We start from the raw sequence: 25,250 nt of genomic DNA, 5'->3' as shown, positions 1-25,250 counted from the left end.
CAATCTCTCCTGTGCCTGACCTGTGTTGCTCCCCCCATCACAGAGAGGAGAGATTGGAGAGGAAGGGATTACAGGAGAGTAAGCAGGCACACAATGGGGCATACACCAGGCTGTTTCTGTAGTGTGATTGCGTCTGACAGCTCTGAGCATGTGTAGGGCTGCTGGCACTACCACATTCCTTTCAATGTGTATTCCCCATTGTGTGCCTGCTTACTCTCTTGTAATTCCTTCCTTTCCAAACTCCCCGCTCTGCAAGGGCGGAAAAAAGGAAAAACAAGAGGTGTGGCACAGAACAACCCGTACTGACTGTAATGGTGATCATGTGACTGAGGGAGGACATTGGTCATAAAGTTATTATTTCAATACTGTTGTACCTTCAAAGATTTACTGAACGAGGCAGTTGCTAAGTGAAGACGACATGTATTTATGTTCTTCTATGGATTAATTGTTCCCTTGTGTTGAGCTCAGGCCTCAGTATAATAATGAAACATTTAGGGGTGAAGATGCATCCCAGTAAGCCAGCACTGGAAGACAGGATAGAGAAGATTTCTACAGCCACCATGTACTTCCCCTTGGTGCTCAGGTAGGTGGGCACAAAGGTCAGCCAAACGCTGCAGAACACCAACATGCTGAAAGTGATGAACGTGGCTTCGTTGAAACTGTCCGGCAACTTCCTGGCTAGGAAGGCCACAGTGAAGCTGAGAAGGGCCAAGAAGCCCAGGTAGCCCAAGACACAGTAAAACATGGTGGCGGAGCCTTCGTGACATTCCACTATGATTTCCCCAGGCAGGGTTTGTGTGTCCAGATTTGGGAAGGGAGGAGAAGAACCCAGCCAAAACACACAAATGCCTGCTTGAAGGAGGGATCCACCCCAGACAATAGCATAGGCCAACTTTTGCCCCACCCATTTGTGGAAAACGTTTCCCGGTTTAGAAGCAAGGAATGCCACGATGACTGTGGTGGTTTTGGCCAGAACAGAGGAAACGGCAACAGAGAAGATGATGCCAAATGCCGTTTGTCGGAGGAGGCAGGTGGCCTTGTTGGGCTGTCCGATGAAGAGAAGAGAGCAGAGGAAGCAGAGAAAGAGGGAGATGAGGAGGAGGTAGGTGAGGCTGCGATTGTTGGCTTTGACGATGGGAGTGTCCCGCTGCTTAATAAAGATTGCCAGCACGAAAGCCGTCACCAGGCAAAAAAGAAGAGCCAGAGAAACCAGAGTGATGCCCAGCGGTTCTTCGAAGGAGAGGAAGTTCAGTGTTTTTGGAATGCACTTGTCTCTAGCTTGGTTTGGAAACTGATCCTTTGGACAAGTAACACAATTCTCCATGTCTGAGAAAAAAAAACATTTTATTCTTGTTGGAGTTGACTTCATCACAGAAATTCTTAAGATCTAGTACCCAAACATGTCAAAATCTGTGAGAGTGAGTGATCAAATCTTCCATCTTAGGAATGATTTGAACATGGCCTGTAGGCAGAAAAAGGTCAAGTGGATACACGATGTTTGCATATTTCAAGAGTAGAAATGGAGAAGAGAGCCTCTTGGAAAAGAACCAGAATAAGATCCACTTCATTTAGCCTGAGTCGTAACATCGTAGAGTGTGTAGACAAGAAACTACCAAAATTGTGGTAAAAGAAACCACAGTGAGCGAGCAAACTGAGCAGAGGCTATTAGACCATAAAGACTAAAAGGTGGACCACAAAGGTGAAAATATATTGTGTAGTCCTTAGTTCGACCTTTATGCTGTGTGATAGCTGTGGTCTTTAATTATTACGTCCCTTCAGCAAGTAGAGTAAGATTCCAATTTGGGCCTAGAATCATGGGTGATACAGGAAACTATCCTTCTCTGAGAAAAAGCTATGTTGCAAAGCAATTGAGACATGCTTTAATGTTGTGCATCTTACCCATTTGGTTTGATATCATCCTTTCTGGACATGGAGCACAATCATAGCAGCAAAATTTCTCCCCCTCCTTCTTTGTCTTTCTGGATCCCAGAGGACAAGGGTCAGTGCATAAGGAGAGAGGTGGCAACTATCCAAAAAGATTGGAGGTCAGTAGCAATACACAGAAACACACACACACACAAACACACACACACAGGATCAATGGTCCCTAAACAGAGTGCATAATGACAGAACGCTAACCTTATGGACCATGGATGGGCAGAGACAGCCCTACACTGACGGGTCGTAGTGCTAATCCCCTGTGTTGGGGTCCCATTGCAATTTGCTTTCTTGAGGGAAGGTGAGGAGACCCTGCTTGAGTTAGCATGAAAGCAAACCTCAGCTCTTGGGCCCCTTAAGTTTGTGTATGGAATCAGGGGCCGAGAGCTCTTTACCGCTCAGCTGTGAATGGCACATTCCTGGGTGGACATGCCTTGTAAGACTGGAATTTAGTTACCCCGCAGGTGATCTGAGTGTCTCAGCTGATCTTTTACAGTTCCTGGGTGGATCTCAATCATCTCGTGCAAACAATACTTGGGGATCTGTGGCAGAATATCTAGCCATGGCCAAGGGGGTACATGATTTTTGTCATTTCAACAAGGTAATGATGAGTCTACCTGAGTAAATTCTGGTTGCCACTGGATTCTGTCCTGATGAATGATGAGGGTTTTTCCTGGAGAAGTATGTGGATGCACTTCTCCAACATGGACCCTGATATAGGAGTTATTTGGGAAAGTGACCAAGTTCACAATGTCAAATCCTGCCTTTAGCTCTCCCTGATCATTTAAAGCAATTTCATCTCCAGCACTGTTGTTGAAGGCCATTCCCCGCAGAAATGAGTGGAGCTTCAGGAAGAGAAGAGTAAGAGAAAGTTTGGAATATCATGCTGTGTTCTTTCAAGCAGTGTGCACGGATGGCCTTGCGTACCCTTCCCATACTCTTCTCACCCAGGAACAAGGCTTAAAGAATGGAACCACTTTCAGTTCTTCCCTTAAAAAAGCATGGGTTGCCCTACAAAAGAAATGTACTAATGTGAGCATATTTCTGCATCCTATGTGTTCTGCTTTCTGTGTGCATCCTTAGAACTCTCCCTGTGGTCTTGGCTTCCAAAATATGATGAACCGTCTATAAGGATTTAGACAAATGTGTATGGATGTCTCTGTTGGACTTTTCCATCCTGCCTGGGAAAGCTGAAATAGCATGTGCTCTCCCAGGGTTAATAGGATCCAATGCCTGCAATTTGTAATGCTCAAATGAGATAGATACCGATTAATTTGTTGAGTACAGGGATGGTGGGTAATGGAGGTCCCTCGGTTGTATTCTAACTGTGCAGGCCATTAAAAAGAAAATTAAGAGGAGGGCGTTTACCTGCCAAGGCTCCACATCTTTTACTTTTCTGGCAGAACTCTCCATTAGTCGGTGGGTGGATTGAGATGTGAGAGCCGCAAGCAAGCTCTGTGCCAGAGCCAGTACAGCATTATAGATGCTGTAGCTGTGGCCCGTCATGCTCATTTCAAAGAAAGGTGCAGGAAGAATCTCCAGGGGTTCTTCTCCATGACATGTGTCATTTGGACACTCAAAAGCTTGTTCCCAAAAAGTGGCAATAAAGCCATCTCTTTTCCTACCAGAAAGATTGATGTTCCGAAGAAAATTGTCGAATCCCGGGGGCTGTTTTGTATGAAATGTGAAGGCAAGGGCACCGTGAAATATTTGCATGGGAAATGACTTTTGCATGATATGTAACGTGAAATCATTTTGGGCTGTTGTAATCCACACCTTTGTGGTAGACAGAGTCCCATTATAAAGCACACCAGCTACAGGAAAATAAACTCCTAGTAATAATGCTGAAGCCAACCACATCACAGTTATGTTTTCACCATATAATATAATTGCACGAGCTTTTTTCTGTGTAAAAATGTTGAGATGTCTCACTGCTTCATGGATTACATCAGGAAAGTGTTTGAAATGCATATTTTTGTCAAATCTTGCTGTGAATTCAGAGCAGATCTTATGTTTCAAAAGCAGGGGTTCCATGATCCGCAAAAAATGTTCTCCATCCAGGTTATTCACTGTCATGAGTCCTACCCATTTCCACCTGAAATGCAGAAGGAGCTGGACTAAGCCCTTGTACTGAAGAGCTTCATTGGGGACCATGCGATAGAAGGAAGGAGAACGTGATTCAGCCGCAACTTCTAATTCAAACAAGCCATATGAAATCTGGAGGAAGAAAGCAGAACATAAGAACTAAAACACCGAGAAAGGAGAAAGTGAGAAAGAAAAAGATTTTTTAAAAGAGGATTGTTTTATTTAAATTTTTTTCTTTCCAACTCATATTGCATCCAGTTTATCTGCAGATGTTACTGGAAGAAATATTTAAAACATCCTTTTGGGTTTCTGGAAAATATTTCCCCTTTCTTTAGGATACATTCTGTATGTCTGTATAACCTTTATGTATATATTTATAATGTATACTGTTGTGGACCTCTCTAATAAATATTGATAGATAAATATTGACCATCTTAGTTATTTGGAGCACCTAGTAGTCATTATGTGATCGCTTGCAGAGGGAGGAATAGACTTATATATGTATCATGATCTATGAAGCATCAAATTATGAAGAGCAAAGAAGACAAGAAGGAATTATCTGTAATCTGTAGTAATTCCCTGAGTCTGCAGGTTGAACGTCTACCTGTGGAATTTTGAAGAGCTGAACAATTTCTGCCATGCGTGAGGAGGTATCAGAACTCAGTCCTCCAATAATTCCTATGAGGTTTTTGGGGGCCCCACAGATGTAGTTGGGCACAAACTTGTGTACTTTGAAGAGCATGTCCAGACTGGTACGGTAGGTCATCTTTGAATCCGAGTAGCTATCATAGGTGTGGAACCCAAGGGTGACGTTGGGCAAGATCTGGGGATCCTGGTTGATCTCTTTTATGGCAAACTCCAGAGCCAAAATGTGTTGGTAGACCTTTGTCACCACACTGCAAAGGAAGTGATTTGGGTGATGAAAGAATCATTTGTAGCTTTTTAAAATGCAAGTAAATAATATGTAAAAAATGTAAAAAAAATAAAAGGAGGATAAGGAGAAAGAGGAAGAGGTGACAGGTAGAGAGAATAGAAAAGAGAATGAAAAGGAAAGGAAAAAGAGATGGAAGAATATGTTCAATGAAAGAAAACCAGATTTGGAGCTCTTCTGACAACCAAACATTTGTCTCCTAAATTTTCTTTTTTTACTTATATATATTTTATTATACCTTTTAAATAAGAAGATAAAAATACAAACTGATATAAAGTAAGAAAAAAAGAAATCAAAGAAAAAATCAAAAGTCAAGAAAAGAAAAAAAGTTGAGGAAAAATAGAAAAAGAAAAAAAAAGATATAAAGAAGCGGCTTCTGATATTCTTCACAGAGTTATAAGCACAATAACGGTACATCATATTCTTCTTCTTTCTATAAACTATCCTGTCTAATCATCAAATCCATAAATCTCAAGTTCATTTTTTTCATTTTTACAAAAAAAGTCTGTAAGAGGTTTCCAATCACCAATAATTGTAGATAGTTGCTTTTCTCTAATTAAAAAAGTCAATTTATCCATTTCAGCAAAACTGTCAACTTCACCAACCATTCCTCCATAGTAGGTAGTGTCAAATCTTGCCATCTCTGTGCATATATTTATCTCACTGCAGTAATCATATACTGAAACAATCTTCCATGACTTTTTTTCTAACTGTTTGTCCATTAATCTTAAAAGGAAAAGTTTTGGCTTCAAATGAATATTGATCTTTAAAATCCTCTGTATCAAAGTATGTATTTGAATCCAATTTTTTTTATGTCCACCAAAGATGATAAAACATCCCTTTGTGCTGTTCACATTTCCAACATACATCTGAAGTGCCTTTATACATTCTAGATAATATATATACCAGTGATGCATCATTTTATAAAGCTTCTGTTTGAGATCATAACACAATGTAACTTTCAACCCTTTAAACCACATATTTTCCCATTGATCCAGCTGTATATTATCACCAAAATTCTTACCAACTTTATCAGACATTCTTAACCTGTTTTTCCTCTGTTTCAAAATTCAGCAAAAGTTTGTACATTTTAGCAATTACATGCTCATCATCAGTACACAACTGTGTTTCAAATTCTGACTTACTTTGCTCCAAACCATAAGTCTCTCTTGTAAATTTCCTTGTGCCAGCATGCTGGCTGGGGAATTCTGGGAATTGAAGTCCACACATCTTAAAGTCCCCAAGTTTGAAAAACACTGTTTTATACCATCTGTTCATATCATATTATTTTGGAATAAAGCTTTAAATTTTTAATGGTCCATGAACAATTTGTGCTTTAAGTAAATGGGAGAATCAATACTGTGTGCCTCCCCCACCTAAAATAGTAAACTTCAAGTAAAAGAAGAGATAAGAGAAGCAAGCAGGTTAATGTCTGTAAATGTATTTGTTCTATTGAACCATTCATAGGGCGGAGAGTCTGGCTGAATGCTTTCATGTCTGCTGTCCATGGTTCTTTCCAGGTTTAATTCCTGGGATCACCAAAAGCCAAGAAATTAAGTGGGTGCTTGAAGGGATCACATCTCTGTCAAGCTGCCTCCAATCACATAAGATAGCATGAGGGGAAAAGTAGAAATAGTCTGACTTGGTCTATAGAGGATGCCTATGATCCATTCATGGTTTTGAAAGACAGAATGATGTAACACCCCCTTCCCTGGAAAAGGACAGGAGGAACTGGAAGCCATAGAAATATAAAGCATCACTAAATTAACATTGTGTTGGAAGACTTGAAAGAGCAGGTTAGGGACAGATGTCATAGAGAAAATCTATCTATGCAGTTGGTAAGAGTTGATGACAACTTGATGGCACATGATAAAAAAGAAATTAATAAAAAAACTTAACATGAAACTTCACCGTATGGATCAGACCGGGAATTGATTCCTTACTATGGGAGGGTAAATGACTCCTCAGAAGGGTGCATGTTGTACATATAGTCGGGGAACGCAAAATGAAGGAGCGATGCCATCCCACCAAAGATGTATTTGCCTTCCTGGGACCATTCGTGTGGAACAGAAACGGCAGAATTTCCCGTGCACTTAAGAGTTTCTACTGTGATGGTCAGCCGGAAGGTCAGCAATAGCAGCACACTCAGCAGCATTCTAGCCCCCATCATCCTGCAGGCAAACATCTGTCTGCATTTTGTCCCTCTCCTGCTTCCCTGCAGCAGCATTCTGCTGCGGTCAGCCTTGGTTCATCCCAGCTGCTTTGATGGAGCTCTAACTGCTGGCAAGAGAGTTCTTACAATTACGAACTTATGCCTTGAGTACTGACTGAACCAGTCATCTGAAGTTTATCTGTGAAAAGATGCTCAAAGGTCAGATGGAGAGAGTTCCCTCTGTCAGCCAAACCTAACCTTATGCATGAATGGGAGCATAGACATTTATTTCCATTTTTGTCTAAGCTGTTTTTTGTTGTTCTCTCATGCAATTTTCAGATCTCTGGAGAGCTGACTTAGGACATTAATTACGGCGTTTGTGATCAGTACAGAAAAGGTAAAAGGGTAACGTTAATAGTAATCTTGCAGAAGTGAAAAAGTTTGCATAATATCAAAACAAGTTGGTTGGGCTTATTCCAACGTGTTAAACTTTGGAATGAATGAGATGACATTGCTTAGCAGAAGGAAGTGCACCAGATCTTATGGGGTGGGCAGAAATAATGAGAGAGAGACAGAACCTCAGATAGCCATGACCTATACTGTGAAGATTTAAATAGATGCAACTATATACTACCTCTGAGGGTTTTTTTGAAGTGGTTAAAGAATAATTTTGAAAACTCCGGGAAGGTTTATAAGGTTGGCTTGTTTGATCAGGGCTAAAAGAGGAAAATAGTTATATCTGGTTGCCCTTACTGGACTTTTGCTGACAAAGAATGATTGACAAAGCATTTGGATTTTGTTTTTTGTTTTTGTCTAAGAGATGATTTATGGGGAGAAGAGAGATTATGTCTTATTTGGAGATGATGATAAGCTACTAAAATTGTTTTTACCTGCTGGGATGAAGGGGAAAGTTTGTTTGTTTATTTATTTATTTATCAAATTTGTCACCGCCCATCTTCTCTGACCGGAGGGACTCTGGGTAGTTTACAACACAGAATAAATATACAATAAAAACTCAAATAAATACACGATAAAATTCTAATAAAATACCATTAAAACTAAAACGAATTCTTAACTACCCCAGCTCATAAAATCCAGATGGCTATGATCTCTTTGACCATCATGTAGGAGGGGCACTTCAAGGCACCAGCCAACCCCAAGTATGTCAATTCCCTCCCTGCCCCAAGCCCGGTGGCAGAGCCAGGTCTTCAACTTCCTCTGGAAGGCTAGGAGCGATGGGGCTAATCTCACCTCCGGGGGCAAGATGTTCCAAAGGGTGGGTGCTACTGCCCAGAAGGCCCACCTCCTGGACCCCGCCAGATGGAATTCTCTTATTGACAGGGTCCGCAGCATGCCCTCTCTGCATGAGCGGGTGGGACGGGCTGATGATACGGGGAAGAGGTGGTCCCTCAGGTAACCTGGTCCCATGCCATGTAGGGCTTTAAAGGTGATAACCAACACCTTGATTTGCATCCAGAAGAAAACTGGTATCCAATGCAGCTCACGTAGCAAAGGTGTTATGTGTGCCCTTCTAGGGGAGCCAAAACTAGCCCTCGTGGCCACATTCTGGACCAGCTGAAGCTTCCGGATACTCTTCAAGGGTAGCCCCATGTAGAGCACATTGCAGTAGTCTATATGGGAGATAACAAGGGCATGAGTGACCGTCCGAAGGGCTTCCCGATCTAGGAAAGGGCGCAAATGGTGCACAACAGGAAGCTGTGCAAAGGCCCTTCTGGCCACGGCTGCCACCTGCTCTTCCAGCAGGAGCCGTGAGTCCATGAGGACCCCCAGTTTACACACCGGGTCTGTCTGGGGCAGTGCAACCCCATCCAGAACTAAAGATGACAAAGTCCTGGATACGGAGGAACCCTTAACCCAGAGCCACTCCATCTTACCAGGGTTCAGCCAAAGCCTGTTGTTCCCCATCCAGACCCCTACAGCCCCCAGGCACTGAGAGAGGGCAGTCACAGCATCACTTACCTCACCCGGGATGGAGATATACAATTGAGTATCATCGGCATACTGATGATACCTCATCCCGTGGTGATGGATGATCTCGCCCAGTGGTTTCATGTAGAAGTTAAATAGGAGAGGAGAGAGGACTGAACCCTGCGGCACCCCACAAAGGAGAGGTCAAGGGTCATATCTCTCCCCCCCTATCACCACTGACTGGGACCGGCCCTGGAGGAAGGAGGTGAATCAGTGCAAAACTACACTGCCCACCCCCAACTCCCTGAGCTGAACCAAAAGGATACCATGGTCGATGGTATTGAAAGCCGCTGAGAGGTCAAGAAGAGCAAGAATGGATGCACTACCCCCATCCCGCTCCCGCCAGAGATCATCCATAAGAGCGACCAATGCCGTTTCTGTCCCATATCCAGGCCTGAAACCTGACTGAAAGGGGTCTAGATAATCTGTTTCCTCCAGAATCCTCTGGAGTTGTAATGCCACCACTTTCTCAACCACTTTCCCCCAAAAGGGGAGGTGGGAGACTGGATGAAAATTATCCAGTACAGTAGGGTCCAACGATGGTTTGTTGAGGAGGGGTTGTACCAGTGCTTCCTTAAAGGCAGCTGTAAACACCCCCTCCCTCAAGGATGTATTAACCATCGCCTGGACCCAACCACATGTCACCTCCCGAGCTGCTTTCACCAGCCAGGAGGGACATGGATCTAATTGGCAAGTGGTGGCATTTACTGTCTGGAGGATCCTGTCCACTTCCTCGGGTCCAACAGGATCAAACTGTTCCCAGATAACATGGTAAGTACGATCCCTTGGTATCTACACAGACCCTGCCTCATGCTTGGAGTCTAGCGTGGAGTGGATCTGAGCGATTTTGTCTTGCAGATGCTCTGAAAACTCCTCTGCACGGCCCTCTAGGTGGGTCACTTTTTTTTCTTTTTCTTTTTCTTCTTTTCCTTTTCTATATTCCCTCCCCCTTTTTTGTTTGTATTTTTTTTGTAGTTTGTATTGACTTTTATTCTTATCATTTATAATTCTTAATAAAATGTTATGTGACACTCTTGCTTCTGTGCTAACACAAAAAGCATTAACTTCTCTTCTAAAATGGCACCAGTCTGGCCTCTCTGACAACTACCTTCCAACACAACACACCACTCTATAGTTATCTGGACAAATTGTTCATCAGATGTCATCTTCTATGTGAACCAATGTTTATTAAGCGACAGCAAAATTTATGAAAAATACCATTAAGTTGGATTTGCTTGATACCTATGAGTGGGCTTGTGCTTTGCTGGGGGGGAGGGAAAGCCAAGTGATTTCTGTAGGCCAATCTCTCCTGTGCCTGACCTGTTTTATTCCCTACTGTGTGCCTGCTTACTCTCTGGTGATCCCTTCCTCTCCAATCTCTCTAATCTGCAAGTGGGGGGAAAAGTAAAAAACAGGTCAGGCACAGAACAACTCATTCTGACTGTAATGGCAACTGTGTGACTGAGGAATGCTGTGAAGGTAATAAATGCAGTCATTGGTTGTAAAGTTATTTTTTCAGCACTGTCGTACCTTCAAAGATTTACTGAACATGCAGGTGCTAAGTGAAGGCGACATATATTTATGTTTTTCTGTGGATTAATTGTTCCCTTGTGTTGAGCTCAGGCCTCAGTATAATAATGAAACATTTAGGGGTAAAGATGCATCCCAGTAAGCCAGCACTGGAAGACAGGATAGAGAAGATTTCTACAGCCACCATGTATTTTCCCTTGGTGCTCAGGTAGGTGGGCACAAAGGTCAGCCAAACGCTGCAGAACACCAACATGGTGAAAGTGATGAACTTGGCTTCGTTGAAACTGTCCGGCAACTTCCTGGCTAGGAAGGCCACAGTGAAGCTGAGAAGGGCCAAGAAGCCCAGGTAGCCCAAGACACAGTAAAACATGGTGGCGGAGCCTTCATGACACTCTACTATGATTTCTCCAAGGAGTGTCTCCATGTCCAAATCTGGAAAGGGAGGAGATGTACCCAGCCAAAGGGCACAAATAGCTACTTGAATGAAGGAGCAGAGCCAGACAATAGAATAAGCCAACTTTGGCCCCACCCATTTGTGGAATAGGTTTCCTGGCTTCGAGGCTAGGAAAGCTAGAACCACTGTGATGGTTTTGGCCAAAATAGAAGAAACAGCAGTGGAGAAGATGGTGCCAAATGCTGTTTGTCGGAGGAGGCAGGTCGCCTTATTGGGCTGTCCAATGAAGAGAAGAGAGCAGAGGAAGCAGAGAATGAGAGAGATAAGGAGGAGGTAGGTGAGGCTGCGATTGTTGGCTTTGACGATGGGAGTGTCCTGTTGCTTAATGAAGATTGTGAGTACAAAAGCTGTCACCAGGCAAAAAAGAAGAGCCAGAGAAACCAGAGTGATGCCCAGCGGTTCTTCAAAGGAGAGGAAGTTCAGTTTCTTTGGAATGCATTGTACATGAGCTTCATTTGGAAAATGATCCATGGAGCACCTCTTACAATTTTCCATGTCTGGAATGAGAAGAGAAGATTATTTGGAAAGAACACCAATCATCCTTAAGACTGGAAACTAATTTACCAGGAGTCCATCATATGTGTTTCAGAATGTATTTGGGATCCTGTGGAGAAGTGAACAAGTAAAAGTGGATTATGGTGGCCATATTTTTCTTTCTGCTCAAGCAGTCTTGCTTCTTTGAAGGACATTGTTTACCTGAAAATATTCAAAGGAACTGTAGGTTTTCTCCCCGTACTCACCAGAACAGAGTTCAATTCAACAGCATCCTTATCTTTATCTTTACCCAAAGCATTTTTATAAAATTAGAGATAGATGCATCTCCCTTTATGACATGTGAAACTTTAAGCAAAAGTAAACAGATAAATAAATATCTGTTAATGGAAATTCCCAAGATGTCTTGGGAAGGTAGGGAGTAGAAGAGAGACAATTGGAGAATACGTGCTGGAGGTGGGCAGTGATAAAATATTGGAGAATTGAGAAGCTTGCCCTTAGTTGCATAAGAGATTTGTCCTTCAGGTGAAACGTGTCATCTCCAAGGTGGTAATAAGATTTAACTTCCAGTACCCATATACTGTATACTATAGAATGATATAGTATTGGCATTCATTCTTTTCCTGTGCCCATTATGTAGTCACAAGGGTTCCACCAGAACTGTTCTATCAGAAATTCATCATTCTCCCTTTCATACTATCTTGGTTCTGGATCATGTGATTGTTGATGGATAGCCATCTCTTGCTTCAGCACACACACACACACACACACACACGCACGTATACTCAGACGAAAAGAAACTAATGCACATAAACAGCGTTATCCATGATGACTGCATTCTATTTCAAAGGAGTGTGATAGCTGCTTTAATGCAATATATGAAAATAGAGTCTATGAACTCAGCAGAGGAAAGATTATGAAGAGAAATGCTTTTTTTAGACCCTTTCTTTCCACAGTAAGCAGGATAGTTGGATAACATTTATGGGAAGCATCATCATGATTTCCCTATCTAGTAACCAAACCATAGCTAACCATAGCTTAGATGGTTGCGTGGAGAAGGAATGATAGCTTATTTACCCAACTTACCTTCATAAAAATATTTTCTCCGAAGACAATACAAGTAAAAGTAAACAATAAAAGGTACTGTAAAATGTGCAATTATGATAAAATAATAATTTGATTGCAGTGTTCTTTTTATCTTATGCCTCTTACCCATCTGGCTTGAAATCATCCTCTCTGGACATGGAGCACAATCATAGCAGCAAAATTTCTCCCCTTCCTTTTTTGTCTTTCTGTATCCAAGAGGACAAAGGTCATTGCATAAGGAAAGAGGAGGCACCTATTTAAAAAAGACATTCTGAGAATGGGCTTCATGGTAAATGAACTTGCCGTATTTAAGATTTATCATGGATGGAGAGGGCCAGCCGAGCCACAAGGCAGAGGTAGGTGAGGGAGCAAGTACTGGGGAGCAACTGAAGAATACAGGTAGTCCTTATTTAGTGACTGCAGTTGGGACTGGTGACTTGGTTGTTAAGCAAAGTGGTCGCTAAGTGAAAAGTCACATGGCCGCGACTCTGCTTATGATTTTAGTTCAGCTTTCCTTTGCTTTCCTTTGCTTTGCAGTGTCAGAAGGATATGAACCCAAACAGCGGGGTGAGCCCAAACGGTAGGGAAGGTTTCTGAACACCATTCACAAGGAAGCCTGGTAAAAGGGCACATCGTATAGCCTTCTTCCCCAACTCCCCTGCCCGTGGGAATGCTCACCTTGGCACTGCAATAATGAGCAAGAAGAGAATGAATGTTTGTATTTACATTCATTGGAGAGGAAGGGATTACAACAGAGTAAGCAGGCCCACGAAGGGGAATACTCATCCAAAGGAATGTGCTAGCCCTGGCTATTTGCCTAGCCTGCTCACTGCTGTGAGCCAGGAGCTGTTTAGGAGGCAAAAGGAAGCTGATGGTGTGAGACTGATTAGAGTGTGGTCAATTTCAGATGGCAGCTGGGAGTGACCGGAGGGTTCTAATCAACTAAGTAAGGTCACAGAGCTGAGCTTGTTAACTTGCGGTTAGCCCTTTTTAGGGATGCACTGCACTGCGGAGAAAAGCAGCTGAGGAAGAGCTGGCTTGTTTAGGCAATCTCTCCACTCTGCAAGGGGGAGAAAAAGGAGAATAAAAGGGTCAGGCACAGGACAACACATGCTAACTGACTGTAATGGCAAACATGTGATTGAGAGAGAGGTGTGGCAAAGGTTGTAAAGGTTACCTTTTCATCCCTGTCATAGCTGCAAATGGTCACTGTCCAAGGTGATAGCTAAACGAGGACTACTTGCATTACACTTTTGTCCATAAAAAGTTGCTTTTAACCTTGAGTCCCTTTAACTTTTACAGAAAGAATTCAGGAGTGAGACATCATTTTCTTCTCTGCCTTGGCTAGCCCAATGAATGGCTTGCTCATTCATTCATTCATTCATTCATTCATTCATTCATTCATTCATTCAATTTGTACAATACCCAACACCTGATGACTCTGGGCAGTTAGTCACATTTTCTTCCTTCCATATGATGCAAACTCTGAGTAAGAAGAATGTAGATAATCAGCCTGTCTGATGATTCATCTGTTTCAGGACAACTTCAAGTGGCTTTGGAGAGGCGATTCTTACAAGTTCTTATTTAAAAAGACTGATTTGTGACATATGGGAAGTCTAAGCATGTGGCATAGAGTATACATTAATTCTGTCACTGAAGATCATGCCATTGACACCCTACCTGAGTGAAGTTCTGGTTCCACTGGATCTGGTCTTCCTTAATCATGAAGGTTTTCCCTGGATCCAGCTCCCGTGGATCCAGCTCCCCAACCTGGACTCTTACATAAGAGTTGTTTGGGAAGGTGACCAAGTTCATAATGTCAAATCCAGCTACTAATTCACCCCGTTCATTGAATGTAATTTCATCTCTAGCACTGTTGTTGAATGAAATCCTCTGCAGAAATGAATGTAGCTAAGAAGAGACAGAGGGAGATGTGGTATGGAAGGAAGTGAAAAGAGTATTATTAACAAGGACTTATTTCCAATAATTTATCTGGATGGATTAAGATGCCTATTTTCTACCAATAAAAGAGAAAACTTGAAGGAAAACAGTTGCTAATGGGCAGCATCTAACTTTTTTAGGTGCTATTTATGGAAATGAAACATCAGATGTTAAATCAGCACAAGGTTAGATGATAATGTGAAAATAACACCCGAAATAATGACTGGAGGATAATTAAATGTTTAAATAGTAAGGTCTTATGGCACAAACAAGAAAGGAGTCAACCTAAAAATCTCCTCCTCCTCTTCTTCCATCCTTTCATGATATCCATAAGGCCAGGAGTCAGATACAGAAAAAAACAGAGCGAAATAAAGATACTGTATGTATTGTGTGAAATCAATCTCTGAAGCTAAAAATGAAAAAGGAAAAAAATAGAGGCTCAGAACTGAGTAATCCTGGAGGACAGATCAGAATAATAGCTGGACAGGAGAAATGACAAGTAACTTGTGCTTTCTGCTCCACCAGGGAGTTTCTTCAAGAGAGGATGGCTGAAAATAATCAGATTGTCTGTAGAGAGAACACTAAAGGAGCTTCTGGCTCAAGGACTTTGCTGACCCATCCCCATGACGTATGTGCACTGATGTTGAGGGGCATTTTTGCAATGTTCCATAGAAGACTATTCATTGCATTCTGCCAATAGAATGGCAGAATGCAGTGAATCCAGCGTGGTGAAAGTGAAAGCCCAGCAATATTCCAGAACTGTGATGGAGGAGAAGTAGGAAGCTGGCACGTACCCATTTGAAAAGATGCTATGAGCTGTGAGGCTGGGGGACACACTGAGATTGATCTGAAAATCCATGTCCTGCAAACACCGCTTAAGTTTTCAAAGTGTTTTGGGCACAGACTCTTCAACAATAGTCCTTGGGAGTGAAGCTTGCTAATGATTTGTTTTTTTACCAGGTTGACTTATAGTGGTCTCTAAAATGAGTGGAATTGGACCCACTGGAAAGAAAAATAACTTTAGCCAAAGTTTAAAAAGGTAGTTCCAAGCTTTGACGTCCATGGAGACTAAGCCTGTCTCTAAAAAGATGAGAAAGGTATGATCATGTGGATTATGTTGTATTGAGATATAAATTAAGGCAATCCTTGGGTTATTTTTGAGTAAGAAAAAATGCAGGCTGGAATCCAAATTTTAAAAACAGATAGATTAATACATATTCTAATTTTGCTATTATATGTAAGGAGAGGATGACAAAATATTACTGCTCATAAATGCATGAGCTGGTGATGCATGTCACATAATTTCCCTACTACAAAACGATTAAATCTTAATTATTCAAGAAATGTTGTACCATTGAACATTGCCATTCTATCCTATCAGTAGAGAGAATTGCAAAGAAGCTTTCATAAAGAGGAAATCTTACCTGCCAGGGGTGTACATTCTGGAACGACTCCTTGGCTTCTTCTCTCCTAACTCTGTGCTTCAACCTAGAGGTATGAGCAGCGTGTAAGGCATGGGCCAAGGCATAAACAGCATTGTAAATACTGTAGCTGTGGCCAGTCATGCTCATTTCAAAATAAATTGCAGGGAGATCCTCCAGCCTCTCGTCCCCAGTACATGCACCGTCAATGTTTCTTGCTTCATCAGAATTATGATCATAGCAATCAAAAGCTTGCTCCCAGAAATGTTTGATAAAGCCATCTCCCTTTGCCTCTGGAAGCTTGATCTTCTGAAGAAATTTTTGGAAGCCCAGAATCGGTCTGGAGTGAATCGCAACGGAAAGAGCCCCATGGAACATTTGTAAATCAAGGTCTTTTTGCATAATATGCAATGTGAAATCTATCTGGGCAGTTGTGATCCACACTTTCCCTGCAGAGATTTTCTCTTCATGTTCATAACCAGCTGGAAGGAGAGTTGTTGCCAATGCAATCGAAGCCAGCCATATAATGGCTATGTAACGATTGCCTAAACCCAAATACTCAGTCTCACAAGCTCGGGCTTAAAGATAACTGATTTATTAAAGGAATAGTATGCAAATACAGAGAAAGCTGAGAATGAGCAAAAGCGCGCCAAATACAAACTTAAAAGCCTTGCTTGTGGGCAGGTCCCGCCCGGTCGCCCGTCAGGACGCTCCCCCTCCCAGGTGCTGAATGCCGTTAGATGCGCCTGGGAAAGTAACCTTGAACAGGAGCGCAAACCCAAACATGCATTCCAAGCCCTCAAAACAAGGGAGGGCAACAGAATGGAAAAACCCCGGGTGAAGAGATACGGAACAGAGAATGACATGTGAAATGTTACAATGTTAACCAGACATTAGAATGTGAACATGACATATTGCCCCCCCAAAAGAAATTAGGGAGCCGGTTTGTCAGGATAGGCAGAGTGAAATTGGGCGACCAGACGAGGAGAATGCACGTCTGGAGCAGCAACCCATTCAGGATGAGGGAAATGTTTCCAGCGGACGAGGTATTGTAGAGTAGAGCGCTGGCGTCTGGAATCGAGAATAGATGCCACCTCGAAGTGTTGCTGGTTGTCGATCATGAGAGGAGGTGGAGGAGTGGGTTGTGGGTGCCAACGGTCCGATGACAGGCAGGGTTTGAGTAAGCTGCAATGGAAAACAGGGTGTAAACGTTTAAGGTTGTGAGGTAAATCGAGTTTAAACGTAACAGGGTTGAGCTGAGCAACAATTGAAAAAGGACCGACAAATTTAGGACCAAGTTTCTTAGAGGGTTGTGGGGACTTGATAAACTTAGTTGATAAGTAGACTTTATCCCCGACTGCAAAGGATGGTTCTGGGGAACGCTTTGCATCAGCATGGCGTTTATAGGCAGCTTGGGCATGTTGGAGGGCAAGTAGAATATTAGACCATGAGTCTTTGAGAGAGTCCGCCCAGCCAGCGAGGGTGGCTGGGAGCGGTTGAGGATGAGGAAGTTCAGGAATGGGAACAAATTCGCGTCCAAAAACTGTTTTAAAAGGAACTTGACCAGTGGTTTGATGAATGGAATTGTTGTAAGCGACCTCAGCAAATGGGAGTAGATCGACCCAGTTGTCTTGCTGGTAGTTAACAAAAGCTCTGAGGTATTGCTCTAAGGTAGAATTAACAGCCTCTGTAGATCCGTCCGTTTCTGGATGCCAAGCAGTAGAAAGTGATTGTTTCGTACCCAGAAGTTTCAAAAATGCGCGCCAAAATTGTGACGTAAATTGTGTGCCTCTGTCACTCACCAAACGGGCGGGGATACCGTGGAGACGGTACACGTGGATGAGGAAGAGGCGTGCCAGCTGTTGCGCGGTAGGGATAGAAGCGCATGGGATAAAGTGGGCTTGTTTGGAGAAAAAGTCTTTGACGACCCAAATGACAGTTTTGCGTTGACTAGGGGGTAGATCAACGATAAAATCCATGGAGATATCCTGCCAAGGGACCGACGGAGTGGCTACGGGTTGAAGGAGGCCCTGGGGATGCTGTAAAATTGGTTCTGTGGTAAAAAGTTGTTTGAGCGTTTGGAACGCTTGCTGACAGGCTGGAGTCCATTTAAGGAGCGCGCCTGGGTTCTTTGAACGTCGCGTATCCCCCTGTCCTTTGGTTTTTAACAGTTCAGTAAGGGGGAGGGCGATTTCTGCAAAATTTTGGGCGAACGCCCGATAGAAATTAGAGAATCCAAGGAAACTTTGTAATTGTCTCCTGGTACGCGGAGGCTCCCATGCTACAATAGCTTCGACTTTTGCAGGGTCCATTTCAATGCCCTGAGCTGAAATTCGGTAGCCTAGGTAATCAATTTGCGACTGATGAAACGCACATTTTGACAGTTTTGCATACAACTCTGCTTTTTCCAATTTAGCCAGTACCTGACGCACCAAGTGGATATGTTCTGCCATGGTTTCTGTATAAATCAATACATCATCCAAATAGACTAGTACCCCCTTAAATAGGTGGTCATGCAAGACCTCATTGATTAACTGCATAAAAACCCCGGGTGCCCCAGATAAACCGAATGGTAAAACTTTATATTGGAAAGCCCCAAGAGGACAGTTGAACGCTGTTTTCCACTCATCCCCCTCTCTTATGCGAATGCGAAAGTAAGCTTCTCTCAAATCCAGTTTTGAGAAGATTTTACCTCTGGCCAGATGTGATAACATATCTTTGATCAGGGGCAAAGGATATTTATTTAATATTGAGACCGCATTGAGCCCGCGGAAATCGGTACAAAGCCTTAATGACCCATCCTTTTTTGGCCTGAATAGGACAGGCGCTCCTACCGGGGAATTAGCAGGCTCAATGAAACCCCTAGCCAGATTTTTGTCAATGAACTCCCTTAGCGTGGTAAGCTCTTTGGGAGACATGGGGTATATTTTTGGGTGAGGCAATTTTACATTTGGTAAAAACTCAATGGCACAGTCCGTTTTTCGGTGGGGTGGCAAGCGATCTGCTTCCTTTTCCCCAAATACTTCAGCAAAATCTTGGTAGTGATTGGGTAGCCCCTCAAGAGGTTGAAGCGTTTGTACAGTGGTATACGCTACCCCTCCACCCTCCATGTCCTCCAATAGGTCCTTTTCGGGTACTTTGTAAAATCCATCCGCAAACGTCACAGTTCTATGCAGCCAGTTGATGAAAGGGTTTTGTTGCACAAACCAAGGCATCCCCAAAATCACCAGAGGACCCCCCACTGGAGCTACCACAAATGGCAGCTTTTCCTGATGGGAGCCCATCTGCAAGGCGACCAGTCCCGTGGAAAGATTAACTGCTTTCCCTCCCGCCATAGTTCCATCCAACTGGGTGAAAATCATGGGTCGTGGCAAAGGGAACGTGGGCAGTTCTAGAGCCGCTACGACATCAGGGTGCATTAGAGAACGGGAGCAACCCGAGTCTAGCATGGCCCACACTTCCACGGTTTTGGTTTGTGAGCCCAGCTTAAGTTTAACAGTCAGTGTGGGAAAGTTTCCACTCACCGAATCATGGTTACGCCCGGTTTCTTCCACCTGCCCTAGGGCGCCCTTCAGGGCAGGTGGTAGGCTTTTCCCGCCGGCTGCTCGAATTGCAACTCTTCCTCCTCTTCTCCGAAGGGTAGGTCGGGGGGGTCCAGTTCCGCGAGGGCTGCCTTCAGTTTTCGCGGTGGAGCAGGAGCAGGCGTCTTTATCGCGGGTTTCGTCTGTCGTTCCTCTGGACGGCGTCTCGGGCACGACGTGGCTCGATGCCCTTCTTTCCCACATCGGAGGCACTGACCCTTGGAGAACCGTTGCTCCCTCTCTTCTTCCCAGGTTTTCGGTTTGGGGCGGCTGGCAAGTCCAGATGCGCGCGCTCCTCTAGCGAGACGTGTTTGTCTAAGCTCTTTGGTATGGGCATAGGTTCGTAGGGCATTTTCTGCGCTTCCCGCCAACTGGATCCATCCATATAGCGTTTTGGGATCATCTCTGCCCAGAGCCCATCGAAGGATTTCGGGTTCAAGCCCCTGCTTGAACAATTCGATGATTGTTGGCTCAGACCAGTCTTCCACTTTTCCTGCCAAAGCTTTAAACTCCAACGCATATTTGGCAACTGAGAGGGACCCTTGGTAAAGTTTCCGCAGGTCATTTTTAGCCGTTTCTTGAGCTAGGGGGTCTTCGAAATGCTCTTTAAGTGCCCACAAAAATTCATCGAAGTCCTCTAACTCGGTTGCCTCAGCTTGGCATAGTTGCACATACCAATCCGCTGCCCTTCCTCTCAGCTTGTTGGCAATGAAATTGACCTTGCCGTGTTCAGACCGAAAGTTCCGACCCCAATCTTCCATATAATGCTTGGCATTCGTAATAAAGAAGGAGAGCGTTGCGGGATCCCCATCAAACTTCACTCCAAATGGTGGGAAGGTTCTTGCCGGCTCAGCTGGCTGTGGCGGTGCCGCGAATGACAGCGTGCGCCGAGCCCCCACAAGTGGTCGATCCCTAGGAGGTCTTGCCTCTCGCTCTCCCCTTTGATGGGCTGATCGAGTCTTACTTCTCCCCCGGGTGGACAGGGTGCTGTGCCTGGGGTACTGTGACGGCTCTTCCTCCCAATCCTCCGGGGTGGGCTCTGCCTCTCTGGGCTGATCCTCTCTGGGTAGATCCTTGAGGATCGTCACTATTAAATCCATTTTATCTTCCAATGCCCTCATACGGGCCGGAGTGACCGGCTCCTCCGGGGGTTGGTTGGTTATCACCACCTTCGGTGACAGAGGGACTTCGTGCTCCCAGGCCAATTGGGGAGACCCCCTCCCCGTGGTTCTTTCCATAACAGATCTCTGTTCACTCCTGAGACTCTCCTGTATGGATGTCAACAGCTCGTCCAATTGGGTATCTCGCAACTCCCGACGTGCTGCTCTTTGCGCTCTCGAGGTTAGCGCTGGCCGGCTTTTGACCACCTCCCGCTCTTCTTCGCCTCCCTCACTTACGCGAAGTTGAGGTTCTGTCATCGCTAGCGTTCCCTCTTATCCAAGGATTGGATGGGGCCAGCGGAAAATGGAAAAAATGATTCTCAGCTTTATGTAACGATTGCCTAAACCCAAATACTCAGTCTCACAAGCTCGGGCTTAAAGATAACTGATTTATTAAAGGAATAGTATGCAAATACAGAGAAAGCTGAGAATGAGCAAAAGCGCGCCAAATACAAACTTAAAAGCCTTGCTTGTGGGCAGGTCCCGCCCGGTCGCCCGTCAGGACGCTCCCCCTCCCAGGTGCTGAATGCCGTTAGATGCGCCTGGGAAAGTAACCTTGAACAGGAGCGCAAACCCAAACATGCATTCCAAGCCCTCAAAACAAGGGAGGGCAACAGAATGGAAAAACCCCGGGTGAAGAGATACGGAACAGAGAATGACATGTGAAATGTTACAATGTTAACCAGACATTAGAATGTGAACATGACAGGCTATTGTTTCACCATATATAATGATTGCATTGGCTTTTTTCTGTCTAAATATGTTAACATGACTCATTATTTGTTCCAACATTTGGGACAAGTCACCGAAATGAATAATTTGGTCAAGTCTCTCGGCAAATTCTGAACAAATTCCATTCTGCAAAAGCTTTGGCTCCATAGTCGTCAAAAAATGTTCTCCACCTTCATCATCTACAGTGATGAGTCCTACCCATTTCCACCTGAAATGCAGAAGGAGCTTGACTAAACCCTCATACTGAAGGGCTTCATTGGGGACCATGCGATAGAAGGAAGGGAAATGTGATCCTGCAGTGCCTTTAGATTCAAATGAACCGTAAGAGATCTTGGGGAATAAAGGAACAAAACATGAGAGTGAGAAAGGAAGAAAGGAACGTGGTGGGAACAGTTATATTTATTTCATATATTTTCTTTACCATGCATTTAATTCAAGTTTTAGCTTTTCTTCCAGAAGAATCCCAAACTCAGTTTATATAAACATCTAATGGTTGTCCTCTGTTTTAAGACTTCTTTTTAAGTTTAGTGGACTTTCTGCTAACAGAACTGCAGCCTACGTGCCTAGAATCAATAAAATCCCATTTAAAACAGGTGAATTTCCTTTAGAGGGCCAGTTGGTGTAGTGGTTAAGGCCTCAGGATAGAAACCAGGAGACCTTGAGTTGTAATCCTGCCTAAGGCACAAAGCCAGCAGGGGGACCTTGGGCCAGTCACTCTCTCTCAGCCCTAGGAAGGAGGCAATGGCAAACCACTTTGGAAAACCTTGCCAAGAAAACAGCAGGAGCTTGTCCAGGTAGTCACCAGAAGTCAAGACTGACTTGAAGGCCCACGTGCACCCCCCCCCCCACTTTATTGCAACTTTTTGTATTCATGTCTTTTTTTTTTCTTCTTATTTTCATTTTGTCTCATCAAGTTAAAAAAGCAGACTTTTTCATCCAAATCTATGTCAATGTTTGATTTAAGACCATAGACAACATACTTTTCTTTTTCTCATGTATACCACTAGTAGGTTATTTTTTCCCTACTAAGTATACCACTAGTAGGTTATTTTTTCCCTACTATTAAGATATACTTAACCCTAACTCAAAATAGTTATTATTGAAGGTGGTATTCAGACTTCATCTTCCATAGATGATGGCCACTGAAACCATGTTAATTATGACTGACTTTTCACAAAAAAAAGAAAAAGAAAAAAAATGCCTACTACTTTTAGATTACAACCACAGTTTCTGGATATACCCATACCCTTAATATAACTAATGTTTGCATGAACAATGTAGTAATAGTGGAATTCCACATTTTATCCTGGCTTTTGTATTTTTATTCATGCATCTCATTCTAAAGCATTGGGATTGTTGTAAGAAACAGAACACAAGAGGGACTGATCTGTGTTTGATAGCTGTTGCCTTAGGTCCTACCTGTGGAATCTTATAAAGGTGAAAAATGTCCGCCATGCATGACGAGGTATCAGAGCTCAGTCCACCAATGATTCCTATGACTTTTTTTTTAATATGACATATGTAATTGGGGACGACCTCATGTAATTTGAATAGTAGATCAAGACTACTTCGGTAGGTCATCTTTGATTCAGAGTAGCTGTCATAGATATGAAATCCAAGAGTGACATTTGGCAAGATCTGGCGATTCTCATTGATCTCGTTAACGGCAAACACTAAGGCCAAGACGTGTTGGTAGAACTTTGTCACCACCCTGCAAATGAAGTGACCTACTTCACAAAATAATTCTCACATGTATTATCTAACTGAATGCGATGGGAAAGCCCATCCTAAGAAAGACAGTTCTGAGGAATTTGTACTGGAATAAAGGGATCTACGTTTAAGGTTATTTATTTATTTATCAAATTTTTATTGCCCCCATCTCACCCCAAATGGTGACATTTCCTGGAATCCTTATGGGCTTCAACATTTTCAAGAAGTACCAGAAATCTTATTCTCTATTTTTCAGATGGAATCCAATTTAAGATGCCACTGGTGAAGAAGAATTTAATTAATTAGGAACAAATTGAGAGCAAGAGAATGGAATTGATCAACTGCATGAAAGTAAGTTCTACTTAGGAAGTCTGGATCAGCTGGAAAAGAGGAGATGACATCATTCTTTAAAGATGTGGATTTGTTTGGTAGAAGAGGGCATCTTCCCTCATGCCCATGCCAGAAAAAAAAAAAAGATTACTTCTGTGTTCGCCTTTTGTCCTGAAAAATTGGGATCTTCTGTTCAGTCTCTGGTAGCTGTAAAGTCTGTAAACCTTGTAATGGCCAAAGGGAACATCACATCCCTAGGGCAGGATATATAAATGATGGAGCTATCTATGAAATAACTAGAACCTTCAATTAAGAGGAACCATTAGATTAAAACGAGAACTAACATCATATGTTAGGGCAGGAAGTGACTACTTACAGTGAGATATTAAAAGACTCCTGAGAAGGATTCCGGGTAAAGGAAATCACAGGGAACAAATAATGAATGTGTGACACCATCCCACCAATGAGGAGGTCACCTGCTTGGTACCATTCATGTTGAATATGAAGGTCATCATTTCCAATGCATTTAATTGTTTGGGCTTTGACTGCTATCTGGGACAGCAGCATGACCCCAAACCTCATCATCCGTTGGGCAAAAATCCTACCATATCTTGCCTTTCTCAGATTTTTGGGAAGCAACATTTCTGGTACTGTCTGGATCCTATATTTAGATAAGCTGGCTTTAGACAACTGCTTCTGCTTGGCCAAAACATTTTTTAAAAGTCTCACTGCATAAAGATGCTCAGAGATGAAAGGGACAAAGTCCCTGATACTATCCTGCCCAAACTTTGCTGTTCTTTATATCCATTGTAGACTTCACTGCTGAATGTCTTGTTCAGTGTCATTTTAAAAGCCACTAGAGGTTTGATCTGGCAAATTAATTATAGTGTTTATGACAACTACAGGGAAAGTAACATGTGATGCCTTCAGTAACAGAACTTCTTAAGTAAACAAGATGATTGATCGAATGTTGGAAGAACTTTATTTTGCTTGCAGAATTATTGCATCAATCCTGAAATTCCAGAATGAGTCATAGTGAATTCCTGGATGGGTAGAATGACAGAGAAGAAGGAGACACTTGGAATGAAATTGGTCTTTATTTTTATGAGACCGTTTCTTATGTCCATAGGGGTAGTCCTCGTTTAGCAACTGCCTCATTTAGCAACTGTTCACAGTTATGACAGTGATGAAAAAGTAACTTTACAACCAATCCTCACATTGATGACCCTTACAGGCCTGCAAAGCAAAGGAAAGCTGAAGTAAGATCATAAGCACAGTCACGGTTTCACTTAGCGACTGCTTTGCTTAACAACCCAGTTGCTGGTCTCAATTGTGATTGCTAAACAAGGACTACCTGTAGTGATTGCTCAATAGATTATTCCTCTATTCCATTACTAGCTAGCTAAACATTTTGGTACTATATTTTATACTAACTGGTCTGGTCACCCTTTAGAGGTACTTCAGAGGTAGTCCTAGGCAGAACAGTGTCTATTTTTTATTTTGTTTTTGGACTGATACATGAGATGTGATTGTCTCTTGATCCAATTTTCCATTCTTAAAGGAAGTTGCCATACTCCTCAACTGTGGCAGGAGGTATGATGAGTTAGAAAATATTCCGGATATGACTTGATCTCACTCAACATCCGAATTGTTTATGGGCGGTACAGCTCATTTAAGCTGTAGTTACATCCAGGGCCATCTACTGTGACAGTCACTGA

At 43.1% G+C, this 25,250-nt stretch overlaps 2 protein-coding genes across 2 annotated transcripts; both read right to left on the bottom strand.

The window, feature by feature from the left end:
* Positions 1–424: 424 nt before the first annotated feature.
* On the bottom strand, positions 425–7,109 carry LOC134497035 (vomeronasal type-2 receptor 26-like). The gene is made up of 5 exons (XM_063302751.1): positions 6,898–7,109; positions 4,628–4,919; positions 4,024–4,155; positions 1,900–2,026; positions 425–1,326 (listed from the first exon to the last, which is right to left on the bottom strand). Exons 1-5 carry the CDS (start codon positions 7,107–7,109, stop codon positions 425–427), a joined length of 1,665 nt encoding a protein of 554 aa, XP_063158821.1.
* A 3,565-nt stretch (positions 7,110–10,674) lies between these two features.
* On the bottom strand, positions 10,675–21,759 carry LOC134497034 (vomeronasal type-2 receptor 26-like). Its single transcript, XM_063302750.1, has 5 exons — positions 21,468–21,759; positions 16,023–16,549; positions 14,338–14,568; positions 12,784–12,910; positions 10,675–11,576 (listed from the first exon to the last, which is right to left on the bottom strand). The coding sequence occupies exons 1-5, from the start codon at positions 21,757–21,759 to the stop codon at positions 10,675–10,677; spliced, it is 2,079 nt and encodes a 692-aa protein (XP_063158820.1).
* Between the last annotated feature and the right edge of the window lie 3,491 nt (positions 21,760–25,250).

Source organism: Candoia aspera, chromosome 4 (assembly GCF_035149785.1).
Source record: "Candoia aspera isolate rCanAsp1 chromosome 4, rCanAsp1.hap2, whole genome shotgun sequence".
Taxonomy (NCBI): Eukaryota; Metazoa; Chordata; class Lepidosauria; order Squamata; family Boidae; genus Candoia; species Candoia aspera.
The sequence above is the reverse complement of the archived record's forward strand: the minus strand, read 5'-3'. Positions and strand labels throughout refer to the sequence as shown.